This window comes from Amphibalanus amphitrite, unplaced genomic scaffold (genome assembly GCF_019059575.1).
Source record: "Amphibalanus amphitrite isolate SeventyFive unplaced genomic scaffold, NRLGWU_Aamphi_draft 000999F_arrow, whole genome shotgun sequence".
Taxonomy (NCBI): domain Eukaryota; kingdom Metazoa; phylum Arthropoda; class Thecostraca; order Balanomorpha; family Balanidae; genus Amphibalanus; species Amphibalanus amphitrite.
The window spans coordinates 91,444-106,362 of NW_024882493.1; the positions used below are offsets into that span (position 1 = coordinate 91,444).

Consider the following 14,919-nt stretch of genomic DNA (forward strand, 5'->3'; position numbering starts at 1 on the left):
TCGAAGATAGCCATTTGATTGATCATGGTATTGGCAGTCTAATGGCGTTTACGGCATGTCTGTATGTCTATTCTGTGATTTTATATGAGTTTTTGAACATATGCCGTTTTTGGTCGAAAACTCAGAAATCATGACGTCACTAAAACCTCGATATCTCAAAAAATTTCTGATCAATTTTTTCGAAACTTTGTCACAATAAACTTCAATCAATTCCCTACAGGTACCCAAAATTTGGCGCGCCTGCGGCGCGCCGTTTTTATGCTATGGCCCGGAGAAAAAAGTGGGGGCGTTTAACGCCCCCCCCCCCCCAGCAACTCGCGGGTTAAACTAATGATGTCCAACACATTTTGGGCCAAAATACATCCCATGATGTGCATATTATAAAGTTAACTGGCATAGCGGCCCGCCCGCGTCACTGACCGGCGGCCGGTGCTCCTGTCCCGTCATATAGATGGTCCAGTAACCCCAGCTGGTGGGCTGTTCGCTCATCCGCGCCAGACCAGCGTGCTGCAGCGGCGCTATGAACTCGGTCAGACCTGCCGACAGTTGGCGGGTCAGAGGTTAGATCAGGGGTCAATGTGTGCTGCAGCAGCGCTATGAACTCGGTCAGACCTGCCGACAGTGGGCGGGTCAAAGGTTAGGCCAGAGGTCACACATACTGCAGCTGCGCTATGAACACGGTCAGATCTGGCGACAGTAACCGATGACCGAGCCGGATATCAGAAAAGAAATCAAAGCGAACTACACAGAGCAATGATCGCACAAACATCAAGCGACGTAGGGTAATGTGTGGTGTCTGGTTGCTGACAGCGAGTTCGTTAATTGGACAAACAGTCAAGTTGAAGATCTGCTGTTCTAATTGCTCTCGCGAGGAACATCGTTGCAATTACTGCAAATGGTGTGCTCCAGCGCAGCAATATAAGCTGCACCCGAAAAACAGCTCCGCGGTGAACGATGTGCCATAACATATATATCACTCGGATGACAGCAAGCTTCCGCGAAACAACATGCCCTACCAGCTGTCCGCAGTGCATCAACTGCACAACCAGTCGATATAGGAACACATGATACAGGCTCCTAAGTCCAGCAGAGTAATTTACAATAAGTGATAACTGATGAACGTTCACCAACTCTGTTAGTCAACTGTGAACCAGGACAACCCTCGCTAAGTTGGGTTAGCGAGGGTAGCGAAAAAAGCAGCACAAGCCCACTTCGTCACGTACCGTTGGGAATGCCGCGCACGATGTCCGACGAGTACCCGTCCTCGGGTAGGAGGAACGGCAGCTGCAGGTCCCTGCTCTCCTCCAGACGCACCGGGCGGCCGTCCTGGCGAGCCAGCTCGTCCGACGTGCTCTCGGCAATCTGCGACGGGGACGGACGGTGACAGGGTAAACACTCGGCAATATATTGTGACGAAGGGGGGGGGGGGTGGGGGTGGGGTGACGGGTTAAACATTCGGCACTCTGTTGCAGGGGCGGATGAGGGTCATGGCACGCTTGGGAATAGTATGTGCCAGCTGGAGGTGAGCGATCACAGGACAGTCATCAATGGGTTCGTTGGCACCCACCATCGCACAGGGACCTTACGGCACCGCAGAACACGACGAGTTGGGGTTTTGGGCGCCGAAATTAATAAGTGATCTGCGGCGCCATACAGCCACAGTGGCGACTGTTCGGCACCTCACACCACTAACACATATCATCTTATCTGCAGTGACCAGAACAAAACTACATACCGTAAAGTGGGGCTATTTGAGACAGTGCACAGTGGGGATTTTTCCGATCTAGCGCCTATTAATTCAAAAAATATTTTTTGGATTTTTGTTTATTTTTTGTGTCAGTAGGGCTAAGAAATGTCTGAATTTTTCATATATGGCATTGTTTTATCTGCATGTCCACAGCAAAACTAGGAAAAATGCGCCCAAAGTTCACACTCATGCGTGATTACTCAATGGGCTCAGCAAGGCCCGAAAGTATAGCTCAATTTCATTGTCCTGTCCTGTTGGTTTTAATCTTGCGAGGTCTTAAAGTTGCATATCGTCTGAAAGGCACCTTTATTAGGAATGGAATGGCAAACAGAAAGTATGCCACAACCTTACTAAGGTCACAAAAATGCCCTTTACAAAAAACCCTTACAGACACCATATTGAAGGAATGGTATTCTAAATAAATGTAGGAAATCAACAATGTTCTCCACACTTTTCCACTCCGAAATATATCCTATCGAATTCGCCACTTTCTTCTGCACAAGACAACGCCTAGTTTGGCTGCCGAAACTTGCCTGAACACGGAATACATTAGAGTATCTTAACACCCCACTCGAGGAGCACTAGGGAAAACAGCACGATATAGGTATGTTCCGGACATAGGCGAATAATTTTACTTCGTGATTTATATGAATGCATATTTTCTGAGACACATTCATTAGGAATAGGATGACAAGCGTAAACTATACATACCGTAACCTTATTAACCATCGCACTTGTGGGGAGGGGGAGGGGGAAGGGGTCGGATAAAACCCCATGGTTTTCCGCAAATTACTCGCGCAAAAAGCGGCCGATCGCGCCGAAACTTTCGGTACCCTCGAGATCATCAATTTTACATCTAACCTAAAAATTTCATGACTCTGACCCAACTGACCTTTGACCTGTGGCATATTTCTCGAGACCATGTTTGGCCGGAATCGCGATTCGGCGTATGCCAGCTCACATTATCCGCGGTTTCCAGTCTTTTTGTGGTTTTAAACGTTCAAATATGTGAAATGATGTTGGTGCCATGCATAATGGTGGGTGTCAAGGTCACGTGAAGGTCAAGTCAAGGTCATTGACCTTTTGATGACCTTGGTTCACTTTTTCGAGTTTTACTTGTTTCTAGGGTAGTTTTTGGTGCTGATTTCGATTTTAGCAGCTATTTGAATATTTACGAAGTAGTTCTAGTGCCTTCGTTCCATGTTACGAAGCTATCAGTAGTAGGTGACACTTCTATGGATGGCCGGCAGGACGCCTACTAATTCATCTAACCTGACCTGACCCGACCTGGCCTAAATGCATAAAGACATCGTCTGTGATCAAAACTAACATGAAATTCGTGATCAGCACCCCAAAATACTCCGTAACACCCTAACTTTGCGAAGTTTCAAGAGGTCTCGATTTCCCAACTTTAGTTGGGTCATTAAACTGACTTGGAAAGTCAGCTTATGACCTTGGACTTTGAAATTGGATATATTCGGCCTAATTTCGTCATAGGCAGCACGCTTGACTTTTCCGCGAAGCTCTAGCTTGATCAGGGGCCAAACGGCTGAGCGGGGGGTCCAATTGAATCCCTATACTATGTTGATTATGCACATTTACAGGTTAAATTCTCACCAGGACACACCAGCCAACATCTGTGCACAATCTGGCTACAATTCTACCTATGGTTTGCCCTCTACGAATAAATACGTGCTAGATCGGAAAAATCCCCACTGTGCAGTGGGGTTATTTGAGACAGTATTTAAAATCGCTATAAAATGAAGAGCGTTTTATTTTTATGTGATATTTTTGCTCAGGAAGGTGTGGAATCGAGCAGTAAATCGCCTGAGCAAAAATTAAGCATAAAATTCAAACGATTTTTATTTTATAACAATTTTAAATACTGTCTCAAATAGCCCCACCTTACGGTAACGTAAACAAACAAAACAAAACAAACATAACATAAAATATATGCATCGCGCCCGCTCACTCGCCCGCCCTCCCCTCCCTCCCCTTACACTCACCCTGACAATATTGTCGATGAGCTGCGGCGGTATTTTGGCCGGCTCGTCGGCCGCCGGCTGGTACCGCTCCAGCATCGCCCTCAGCTGCAGGGAGTTCAGCTTGTAGCACGTGCTCGTGATACCCGTCAGGTCGTCCACGTTGTTCTTGGGAGCCTGCGTGAAGGAAAAAGAGTGGTTACCGGTGTCAGTTGTTAGGGACATCTGGATATCAGATCTTAAAACTGTTTTACCCGAGGAGTTTCACTATGTCAGCCCATAGTTTTCCGCACGCAGGTAACTGAAAACATACCAGACCATATTCCTACCCCACCCATCTGTCATTATAATTCACTTCGAGCAGCTAATCTCCCGGCCTCCGTCCCTAGTCTCTCTTACTGTGAGAAGGTGAGCGGCCTGCACCACCCGGCCCAGGTGGCAGTCGGCCGCAAGGCTCCTATCTTACTCCTCTGTCCCCTATCTAACCTCCCCTCTATCAGGGTTGGATAAAAGCCGGCTTAAATTGAATTTATGCCAGCCAGTGGTTTAAACCGGTTTAAACCGGTTTAAACCGGCTTAAATTAATAAAAAACACCTTCAGTCAAAACATCTACTACCAGTAAAACGCCTTTTGGGCGAAGAACGAGCGAGCGAGATAGTGAGCCCTGCACGTGCGGATGGGCGAGAGGGTGCTTCCAACGGGCTTGCGCAAAGCACCCTTCTAACTGGTCGCTAGCGGTGTGCCAAATTTGAACGCAATCGGCCCAGCCGTTCCTGAGATCTGGAAGCGGCATTCTGCACGTGCGCACGTGCAAACGGGGTCCAAAATGACTTTTGCACGGCACCCTACTAACTGGTCCCCAACCGTGTACCAAATTTGAGCGCAATCGGCCCAGCCGTTCTCGAGATCTGGAAACGCCCCCTGCACGTGCGCACGTGCAGTAGCACCCTAACCACAACACATGGGAATGCATCGCCTGGTGGGTGCCTACCTGTATGCCAAGTTTCAGCGAAATCGTCCCAGTAATTACCGAGTTACGGAAATGGGAACAAATTTGGCACCTCTTATTGTTGTATTTTGCACGTGCAGTGGGGGTCACTCACATAGATGAAGAGTATCCGACCTTTGGTAGAAGGGATGCAGCTACCCTATAAAAATGACCGCAAGACAATCGCTCAAGCCGCTGCTGAGATATGGGCCTATCAAAATCATTACTTTTGCGAAACTGCTTGAACACCCTTGACTTTTCACGTGGCACGTGCCACGGCGGTCACTGAGATGTATCAAAAGTAGTCAATTACGGGGTAGAAGGGATGGGGCTACCCAGCAAAAAAGACCGCAGGCCATTCGGTCCAGCGGTTGCTGAGATATAAGCCTCTCAAAAGCGTTACAGGCCGGGCCGGGCCGGGCCGGGCCGGGCCGGGCTGGGCCGGGCCGGGCCGGGCCGGGCCGCTCATACTGAGATTTTTCCGTTATATTGAAAAGACTCGCTTCGCTCGCTGCGCTCGCTCGCTCGTAATAACTTATCTTGTGGGTCAGTGTACTCGTTGGTGAATGTGCAGAGTGCACGAAGTCAGTACCTGTGTCATTTGGTATTATGTCAACATTTTGGCATGTGATTATGTTGACAATCTGGTCAGTAGGTAACTAAGCTAAGAAACAAAGTAGGGATAAGGCATAAGCACATTCTAATCTTAACGTTCGGTATACCAGTTAAAAGTCTCACTTTATTTTACATGTAAAATGCATTCTGACCAATCGTCTGGGGACTGGGCCAGAAACACTAGAAAAAAAATTATTTATCATGGTAGGTACTAGGTATCACCCATTCTGTGATTTAATTGCACAGGAAATAATTGTAACAACTCATCATTTATAAATCTTCTGGAATGTTCCTATGGTTTGTGTTTTTTCAAGTAGTGCATGTTGTTTTCTTGGTATAACAGTGTCCCTAACTAATCACACTTATGTTTTTTACATGTACTTTGGAGCCTATAATGGTGGCCGTGCTGTCAATTCCTTTGTTTAGTGTCACTGACTGCTTAAGCAATAGACAGTTCCCTAGTAAATAGGCAATGTTCTGTATGATAGTTCTTAGGCCCTTACCATTCACTGATCCTTGCACCATGCATTTGGCATTAGGTCATGTTTGCTACAGCTTCTCATAAAATTGAAATTGGTTTCTTTATTGAAGCTGTCTCCAAGACCTTTCATTCCATAAACTACCCATGTAAACAACTAGTTGTGTAAAACACTGCAAATCAAAATAAACATTTGATACAGGGTGATACAGATCAATAATGAATCACATAAAGTCAACCCCCAGGAAAAAACATTACAAGTTAGCATGTATAATTGAAAGGTGTGTATAGAAAATGTGAAGAGAAGAAGCAGTTTAACCCAAGTGATGTTACGGCAAGTTAACGTAAGTGGCATTTATTATGTTGGTGCACACTGGTTTAAACCGGGGTGGCTTAAATTAGTTTATGCCAGCCGGTTTAATCCATGGATTAAACCGGTTTAAACCGGCTGCTGGCATAAATTTGCCAACCCTGCCCTCTATGTATCTTACCGTGAGTAGATGAGCGGCCTGCACCACCCGGCCCAGGTGGCAGTCGGCCGCCAGGCTCCTGACCCCTCTGTCCCCTATCTAACCTCCCCTTCCCTCTTTCTCACCGTGAGTAGGTGAGCGGCCTGCACCACCCTGCCCAGGTGGCAGTCGGCGGCCAGCTCCAGCCCCTGGCGGTCCGCCCACAGTTCGGTGCGGCTCAGTCGACGCTTCAGGCGCTCGCCCCACATCCTACCGGAAAATCAACACACAGAGTTGGTGTAAGTGGGCGTAGCAGCGCCCGGGGTGCTGATTTATACCCCGACCGAACAGCTAGAGTTCACAAGTTCGGCGAGTTTCGATCAAGTCCAGGTCAAACAAACGTCTATTTCGGAGAATATTCAGTGTTAAAAGGATGTGCAGAGCCGAACGTCCCACGCAGCGGGATACGGTTCGGAATTCAGGCCGAAAAGATGCATAAACCTTCGCCTTAAGCGAGGCCTAGCAGGATGTGGCAGCTATAATAGCTGAGCAGAGAAATGGAGGATTACGTAACTACACCTCCGCGACCTAAATTCAGCGCAGCTGAGATCCTGGTCAGAAACTGAGCACACCTGATGCGCCGAGCAGGTTCCCACATACATCCAACAACTCGTGAGAGAAGACACACAGACACTTGAACTACTCTCAGAGCATTTTGCGCAAGAGCTGACGACAGCCCACGCCAATAATGACTAATTGTTCTTGAACAACACTTCCGCTAAATATCTGTTCAAGAACAACACAGTCTTCCAGCACCGACCACCAAAGATTATAATTGCAATAATGAATAATAAATGCATACGTTATGCCAATAGCCAACAACTTAGATGCATTTGCTTATAATTAGACATTTCATACCTGCCGGCCACCACGTATCAAAGCGCCATCGCTTTCACTATCGCCACCCACACCATCCTACCCCGACCCCTAACTAACCTGCTGCAGTAGTTGACCGGGCCGGGCATGACGAGCATGTTGAACACGCCCATGTTGATGTAGTGGAAGAGCTGTGAGAACAGCTGGATGGTGAGGGCGGCGTTCACCCGACAGCGGCGCAGCAGCGCCATCGTGTTACCCAGCGTACTCAAAACCTGGCGGCACAGGGAAAAACGATAAGACGTTCAGGGTTTTCCACGGGGTTTTCGGCACAGCCTCTTCACCGCCCTCCTTGACCATCCTAGTGTCTCCGGCCCCTGGCCGTCACGTCTTTCAATGGTCCTCCAACATCCCTGCCAAACGCCCTCTGAGGGTGTTTGGGGGCCACCCCTTTGAGGGGTTTGAGGGGTCATCCTCACCTCGGCCGTGGTACCCTCCTTCTCGTCCGAGTCGTCCCGGTCCACATCCGCTGCGAACAGCGCCTACCTCGACTGGGTGCCCTCATCTGGTACCTCCCAGTACCTCCATTCCTTCGCTACCGCCCTCACCTCGGCCGTGGTACCCTCCTCCTCATCCGAGTCGTCCCGGTCCTCGAGGAAGTGTCCGATGGAGCCGCCCAGCTCCGACTGAACGTTATCCACCAGGTTCCTGTCAGAGGGAGACACACAGTGACGGTCATATGGGTACACGCTCGGGGCGGTAAGATGGAGCCGCCCAGCTCCGACTGTACGTTGTCCACCAGGCTCCTGTCAGAGCGAGACGGAGAGACGGTCAACTGGGCACATACCCGGGGCAGTAAAATGGAGCCGCCCAGCTCCGATTGAACGTTATCCACCAGGTTCCTGTCAGAGCGAGACGGAGAGACGGTCAACTGGGCACATACCCAGGGCAGTAAAATGGAGCCGCCCAGCTCCGACTGAACGTTGTCCACCAGGCTCCTGTCAGAGCGAGACGGAGAGACGGTCAACTGGGCACACACCCGGGGCGGTAAAATGGAGCCGCCCAGCTCCGACTGAACGTTATCCACCAGGTTCCTGTCAGAGCGAGTTACAAGGTAACGGTCAACTGGGCACCTACCCGGGGCGGTATGATTGAGTCACCCAGCTCCGACTGAACGTTATCCACCAGGTTCCTGTCAGAGCGAGACGGAGAGACGGTCATATGGGCACACGCCCGGGGCAGTAAAATAGAGCCGCCCAGCTCCGACTGAACGTTATCCACCAGGTTCCTGTCAGAGCGAGTTACAAGGTGACGGTCAACTGGGCACATACCCGGGGCGGTAAAATGGAGCCGCCCAGCTCCGACTGAACGTTGTCCACCAGGTTCCTGTCAGAGCGAGTTACAAGGTGACGGTCAACTGGGCACATACCCGGGGCGGTAAAATGGAGCCGCCCAGCTCCGACTGAACGTTATCCACCAGGTTCCTGTCAGAGCGAGTTACAAGGTGACGGTCAACTGGGCACATACCCGGGGCGGTAAAATGGAGCCGCCCAGCTCCGACTGAACGTTGTCCACCAGGTTCCTGTCAGAGCGAGACGGAGAGACGGTCAACTGCGCACATACCCGGGGCGGTAAAATGGAGCCGCCCAGCTCCGACTGAACGCTATCCACCAGGTTCCTGTCAGAGGGAGTTACAAGGTGACGGTCAACTGGGCACCTACCCGGGGCGGTATGATTGAGTCACCCAGCTCCGACTGTACGTTATCCACCAGGTTCCTGTCGCAGCGAGACGCGGAGACGGTCGACGGGGCGTGTTGCACACGATAGGCACACTATTTCAGCTACAACTACCGTCAATCGACAGAAGCATGACATATCGAGGGCTGGGGTTGGGGGCGACCGAAATAAGAACGATGGAGAGTACAGCAAGCCTCGGAGACCCGCAAAGTGACTGAAGATTTTAGAGCCAGATCACCGTAATAAAAAAGCAATCTCGATATGTGCGAAGCGTACCTTAGAAGAGTAAGGCAGAATGCCAACGCCGTCATAGAGGATTCTGAGTGAGAAGAACGATACAAAACAATAGCAATTAAAGAACTGAATGTCTGTAATAAACTAGAGAAGAATGCTATTGCATAAGTTATCACATGATGAATGTAGCAGGACTGTAGCTGCAGAAGTTTGAAAGAAGTCGTTCTGTTTCACATGAACTTTCTTTACGGACAAGTAAGCAGCAAACAATGTCTTTGAAGAGTTTTATAATCATGCGTACATCCGGGAACTGAGTCCCACTATGGTCTACATGATAAGGTGGGCAGTGGACACTGGTAAGGGAAGGCTATCCATTTCGAATCGAATTCCAAGCTATCCAAATAGCAGCTAGTCGTGTGGAAAGCCCCACTCATTCCCCTCTAACTCACTAATAGGACAACTGGACACTCGTCACTCCCCTGTAACTCACTGGAAAACAATCACCAATCAATCACCTCAATCAATCAATCACTGGATACAATCACCTCACCTAATCAGTAATCCTCTCCTGTAACTCATCATCTGGACACTGTCGCAGCTTCCCTCCAACTCATCCACTTCCCTCTAACTTCCCACTCCCCTATAACTCGTCTCTCGCCACCCTAACTCACCAGAATGCCGACTGGAAGCTCTCTGCCACTAACTCACCATAAGGCCGACTGAACACTCTCACCACTCCTTCTCTAACTCGCCACTCTCGCCACCCTAACTCACCAGAATGCCGACTGGACGCTCTCTCGCCACTAACTCACCAGAATGCCGACTGGACGCTCTCGGCCAGGATGTCTTGTGCGTCGCGGCTGTAGGCGCTCACGTGCCGGTCCTGTTTGAGGAAGTGCAGGTATTCGGACGCGTTAGCCATCCAGAACGCCAGAGAGTTGGCGTCGCCGCGACGCATCTGTGAAAGGAGAGGGTCAGGGTGAGAGGATTAGACGGTGTAGGGGTTTGGGACAGAAGAAGAATAGCGGACGGGTTAGGGGATGGTTAATGGTTAATCATACTGTAATATGAATGTGCTGTTGATGGTGGTGAGTGAAGCAAGTGTGTAGCTTGAGGCAAATCTCCCGCTCAAATCAGTACATTAGTGAGTGCACCCACAAAGTCAGCCCTTGCTTAGCCTTCAGCTTCGACCAGTGATTGTTTGTTGATTGGGGCTTTAGGGCGCGCCGACGCTAAGGTCATTTTCTTCGACCAGTGACATCCTGTTACTGTTCAGCAGACAGCATGCCTCTACAAGTATACATCTATCTATAATTATAGCCCCATGTTCGTTCAGAGAATTGCGGTGAGTCGCCGCGGCCGGTCGGTTCGGCAGCCCGACTGGGCGCGATCCACGACCGGCCGCAGCCCGGCCCACAGGTCGGCCGGTTCTGGACCCCTGCACGGTCATCATTACGAACACGGGGTAGGAGGCGAACAGAGGCCCACAGTACGGCCTGGACCCCTGCACGGTCATCATTACGAACACGGGGATGTCGGGGATGGGATGGACAGAGGCCCACAGGTCGGCCGGTTCTGGACCCCTGCACGGTCATCATTACGAACACGGGGATGTCGGGGATGGGATGGACAGAGGCCCACAGGTCGGCCGGTTCTGGACCCCTGCACGGTCATCATTACGGACACGGGGATCGTGAAGTGCCGAGACCAGACGGGCGACAAATGTGCCTTACTAAGCCACCCGGCATGAAAAATGCAACTGGCAGAATACCACCACTAACAAATGCTTATAAAAACGCTTTTAGCCATGTAGCAGAATATCATGTCACTCAATTAGTATGCGGAGTACCAGTGAGGTACCATACTATCACCGAGTGATAAGTTCGTATAACCTGTGCGCCAAGGTATCACTTGCCTGCACAACGTCCCGGATCATGGAGGCCACCTTGGCCAGGACGTTGGTCAGCCTCAGAGCTCTCTCGTTGGGCGACAGGTCACTGCGATAGTGCGTGCTGGCCCGAAACCTGGCGACAGACGGAAAACAACATATTTCAGTCAGAATCTATACAGAATGAGAAAATGATAACATGCCGACATGTTCACTGAAAATAACATTGATACAAATACACATAAGCGGTAAGCCCTTTTCACAACAGAACTTTGGGGCACTAATTTGGGTCGTTTGAACAGTTTGATAAGTGAGAAATTTTAGCAGTCGATTAACAGTAAGATTTCCAGCTTTTGATTGACATGCCGATTGCTTTGCTTTTTTCCTTCAAAATTCGATCAAATAGTTAGGTGTCCAATATTCCGTCGTGAAAAGGGATAGCTAGTGATATCAGCAGGTGATGAAAGCACTCAAAGTAAATGAAATACAAATGTAGGCCAGTTTGAACTGTAGGCTGTCAGACTCTCTTGGAGACCGTCTAACTCACCTCGCGGCCATGTAGAGAGTATAGGTGGGCGCCAGTTTGAACTGCAGGCTGCTCGGGTCGAGCCGTGTGATGACAGCCCGCAGGAACGCGTCCTCGGTCTCCTCCCTGAACTCGAGCACGGCCGGCAGGATCGGGTCGCTACCACGACGGAAACTGGCGTAGTTGTTCGACCTGACGGACACATGGCAGCGGCGTCATGTTTAGATGCACATAAGCACAAATGGAACATACACAACATAAATAATTACATAATGTAATTCAAGCATGGGCCGAAACACTATCATGAATGTAACAAAGTTATGTCAAAACAAACAGCAGAGACAGAACAACGCATCCCTACACCGTTGCCCATAACCATCCTTTATTTCTACGTAATCAACGTACTGATAATCGCAATACCAGCATGATCGGATCTCTCATCAACAGTGGCCGGCTTTCAATGATCAGGAAACGTCGATAACCGAGCGGCTTTGGCCGCTGCGTTTACCGTCTATTTTCGGCTAAATGGATGTCGCATTGCATCACGCTCGCAACCTAATCCTTGTCAGATGAAACCGAAACAATATCGGAGATCATAGGCCAAATATGACAGACATCTGACAAAGCTCCAATTACTTAGAGCCGACATCCTGTCCAGCTAATCCAGGCATAAAGCTCACCCATCACGGGTCACGGGTGGCACGCTATTGATTATACCCCAATACCTAGTCACCACGACGTAACCTTAGGTTCGCGGTCGGACTATCTGACTGTATCCGCCGTGGACCTTACCACTCGTCCTCCGTTGTCCGAGCATTGTGCGACCCTTTCCCATTATCAACTGTCAGACATCAGACAGAACAGACAACTGTCTGCCATTCCCTGACATGACTGTCGTAAGACATTGCGTGATCACTGCCTAACCAAAGCCCACTTTCTTACCGTCTGACCCCACTCCTTACCTTCTCTCCGACCGCCGTTTGCCTTGCCTTCCCTCCCGTCTGACCGCTCCAACATATCCGTTCGTTTACTACCGTCTGCCCTACTCTTTACCTTCCATCGGAGCACAGACTGCCGTCTGGTTCCTGCCGACTGACCCCATTACACTGCATTCCACCCGAGCACTGACTTCCTACACTTTGCGCGGCCGTCTGGACACTGACCCCACACATTACCTCCCATCCGACCGCTGTATGTCCATTTATTTCCTACCGTCTGATCCAGCACCTTATCTTCCTTCTGACCCTTGACTGGCCTCTGGTGTATTTGTCCGGACTTTGGTGTCTGACTGGACTCCGATGTCTGACTGGACTCTAATGTCTCTGACTGTAGTCACTACCACTACCTCCTGGCTGACCGCTGACTGGCCGTTTCCTCCTTGTCCTGGTGTCTCCGGTGTCTCTAGCTAGACTCTGGTGTTTCTGGTCCTCTTATCCCCCTTCTCACCTTACATCTGACCGCTGACTGGCCGTCTCCTCTCTGTCTCGGTGTCTCTGACTGGTCTCTGGTGTCTCTGACTGGTCTCTGGTGTCTCTGACTGCCCTCTGACCCCCTCACCTTCCGTCTGATCGCTGACTGGCCGTCTCCTCTCTGTCCCTGTGTCTCTGGCTGGCCGTGGATCTTGTCTCCACATTACCAGCCACATCAAACGTCGTCTCCATGCTGTTGCGGCGGCCAGGGTCGTGGCTAAGACAACGAACGAAAAGCGGTGCGGTTACTACACTGGGGACACTCAGAAGCTCGGGTGCTCGGGGACAGTGTTAGGGACGTGACAATACAGCCCAGGCGGCGCACGGCACGGTGCGTGGTGTAATTTCATATCACGCAGCGGTACAAAGCTGGGTCCCTTGAGGGAAGTCTACCAGCCAGGCAAAACACGCACACGCCACTGCTAATAGTAGCGATTCACTAAAACAGCATTTGGTGAAAACATGCAGGCAATATCGACATCACATAGTGCATGTGATGGTATCGGGAGCATTACGACTTCGTGCTAGTTCAAAAAGCGGAAAGGATACTTGATAAAAATGATACATTAAAACACGCAAAACTCATACTCTTCAATTACTGAGCCACGGCATACACGTGGAAACCATACGGTAGGTAAACAGTAAACACTGTGCACCATCACCACACCAATGCGCTGTAATGCACTGTTCACTGTACTTCACCTTCTGGTAACTTACAGTACACACTGAGCTTGCATCTCCACATAAAACAATATCACAGAGCAATCAACCACATTGTATCTTCACCACTAACACACAGACAACACATTCTACCATCACGCATTCACCCCATTGTTACCAAACAAAACAGACCCTGCACAGCCCGGGTGCCCGCTCAGTCGAATGTGTACCGGTGGGCGGCGCCCATCGGCCGCACCCGCCACCAGCAGTGCACAGACCACTCAGCACAGCAGTAAACGAACGGACGGCATTCCCGCAAAGTGGACTGACCTGATCACATTACAGGTTACTGCCCTGGGGGTGTAGGGGAGGGGAGGGGAGGCGGGGGAGTGACGGGAAGATCCATGGGAGGGCGCGGAGAGGACTAGCCTTCGCTATGTGGATGTGGGCAGCGAAATATGAAAACGTGTGTCGTGATGCAGACGATAATGAGGGATGACGGGACGATCCTTCGAAGCTTGCTTACGAACGTTCACTACACTGCACCGTACACACCAATGCGCCTTGCACACGTCACTTGTCTAGTCAGTAGTCACGGCTCACAGAAGACGTCCACAAGCCTTCACTATAACTGCAACGATTCTATGAAACCCATCATCGAGACCCACTCCAAAACTGAGCTTCGACACTAAACATGCATCGCTTGCATGCTAGGCTGAACACAAAACTACACAAATTCACGCTCATGCACAGCTGACATACAAACAGACCCAAACATTCGAACAAGCGTCAGCTCCTCGTGGCACCCACCTCTCAGCGTAGCTCTCGTTGTGGCCGCGGCCGGACTCCCGGCGCCCCCTGGGACGCTGGTGCGCCTCGTGCGCCGGGTCCAGGAACCGGAACCGGTACACGCGCCCGAACTGGACCACACAGCCGTGCTGCAGATAGAAGGGGGGAGAGGGTTAGAATAGGGCAGGCGGCGTTAACCCGCGCACCGACGGGGGTCTGCGCCAACTTAGTACCGACGGGGGGGGGGCGGATGACCGCCCCCCCCCTGAGATCTCGAGAACGAAGCAAGATAGCGACAAGCGGTAAACGGCATCGGATACGCACGGTCAAGATCTACAATTTTTACTAAGGTCATTTTCAGGTCAGGTCAAAGATGACGTCACAGGGGTCGAAAAAGTCAAAATGGCGGCGCTAAATATGGAGAGAGTTTTTCTCGAATAACTTTCGAATTAGTCAAGATAGGAACAAACTAAGGGCATC

At 50.4% G+C, this 14,919-nt stretch overlaps 1 protein-coding gene across 4 annotated transcripts in view; it reads right to left on the bottom strand.

Moving 5' to 3' along the window:
* Nucleotides 1-14,919, bottom strand: part of LOC122369026 (afadin-like) — a 56,721-nt gene that overhangs the window by 12,640 nt on the left and 29,162 nt on the right. For 3 of the 4 annotated variants that reach the window (XM_043343385.1, XM_043343384.1, XM_043343387.1), the window contains 11 exons: nt 14,461-14,588; nt 13,079-13,207; nt 11,543-11,713; nt 11,023-11,131; nt 9,920-10,065; nt 7,745-7,844; nt 7,257-7,411; nt 6,407-6,530; nt 3,754-3,906; nt 1,224-1,362; nt 421-536 (listed from right to left, as the gene is read on the bottom strand). In XM_043343385.1, the coding sequence (XP_043199320.1) occupies nt 421-536; nt 1,224-1,362; nt 3,754-3,906; nt 6,407-6,530; nt 7,257-7,411; nt 7,745-7,844; nt 9,920-10,065; nt 11,023-11,131; nt 11,543-11,713; nt 13,079-13,207; nt 14,461-14,588 (1,470 nt within the window). The remainder of the gene's footprint in view (nt 1-420; nt 537-1,223; nt 1,363-3,753; nt 3,907-6,406; nt 6,531-7,256; nt 7,412-7,744; nt 7,845-9,919; nt 10,066-11,022; nt 11,132-11,542; nt 11,714-13,078; nt 13,208-14,460; nt 14,589-14,919) is intronic. The other variant, XM_043343386.1, reaches the window with a different exon arrangement.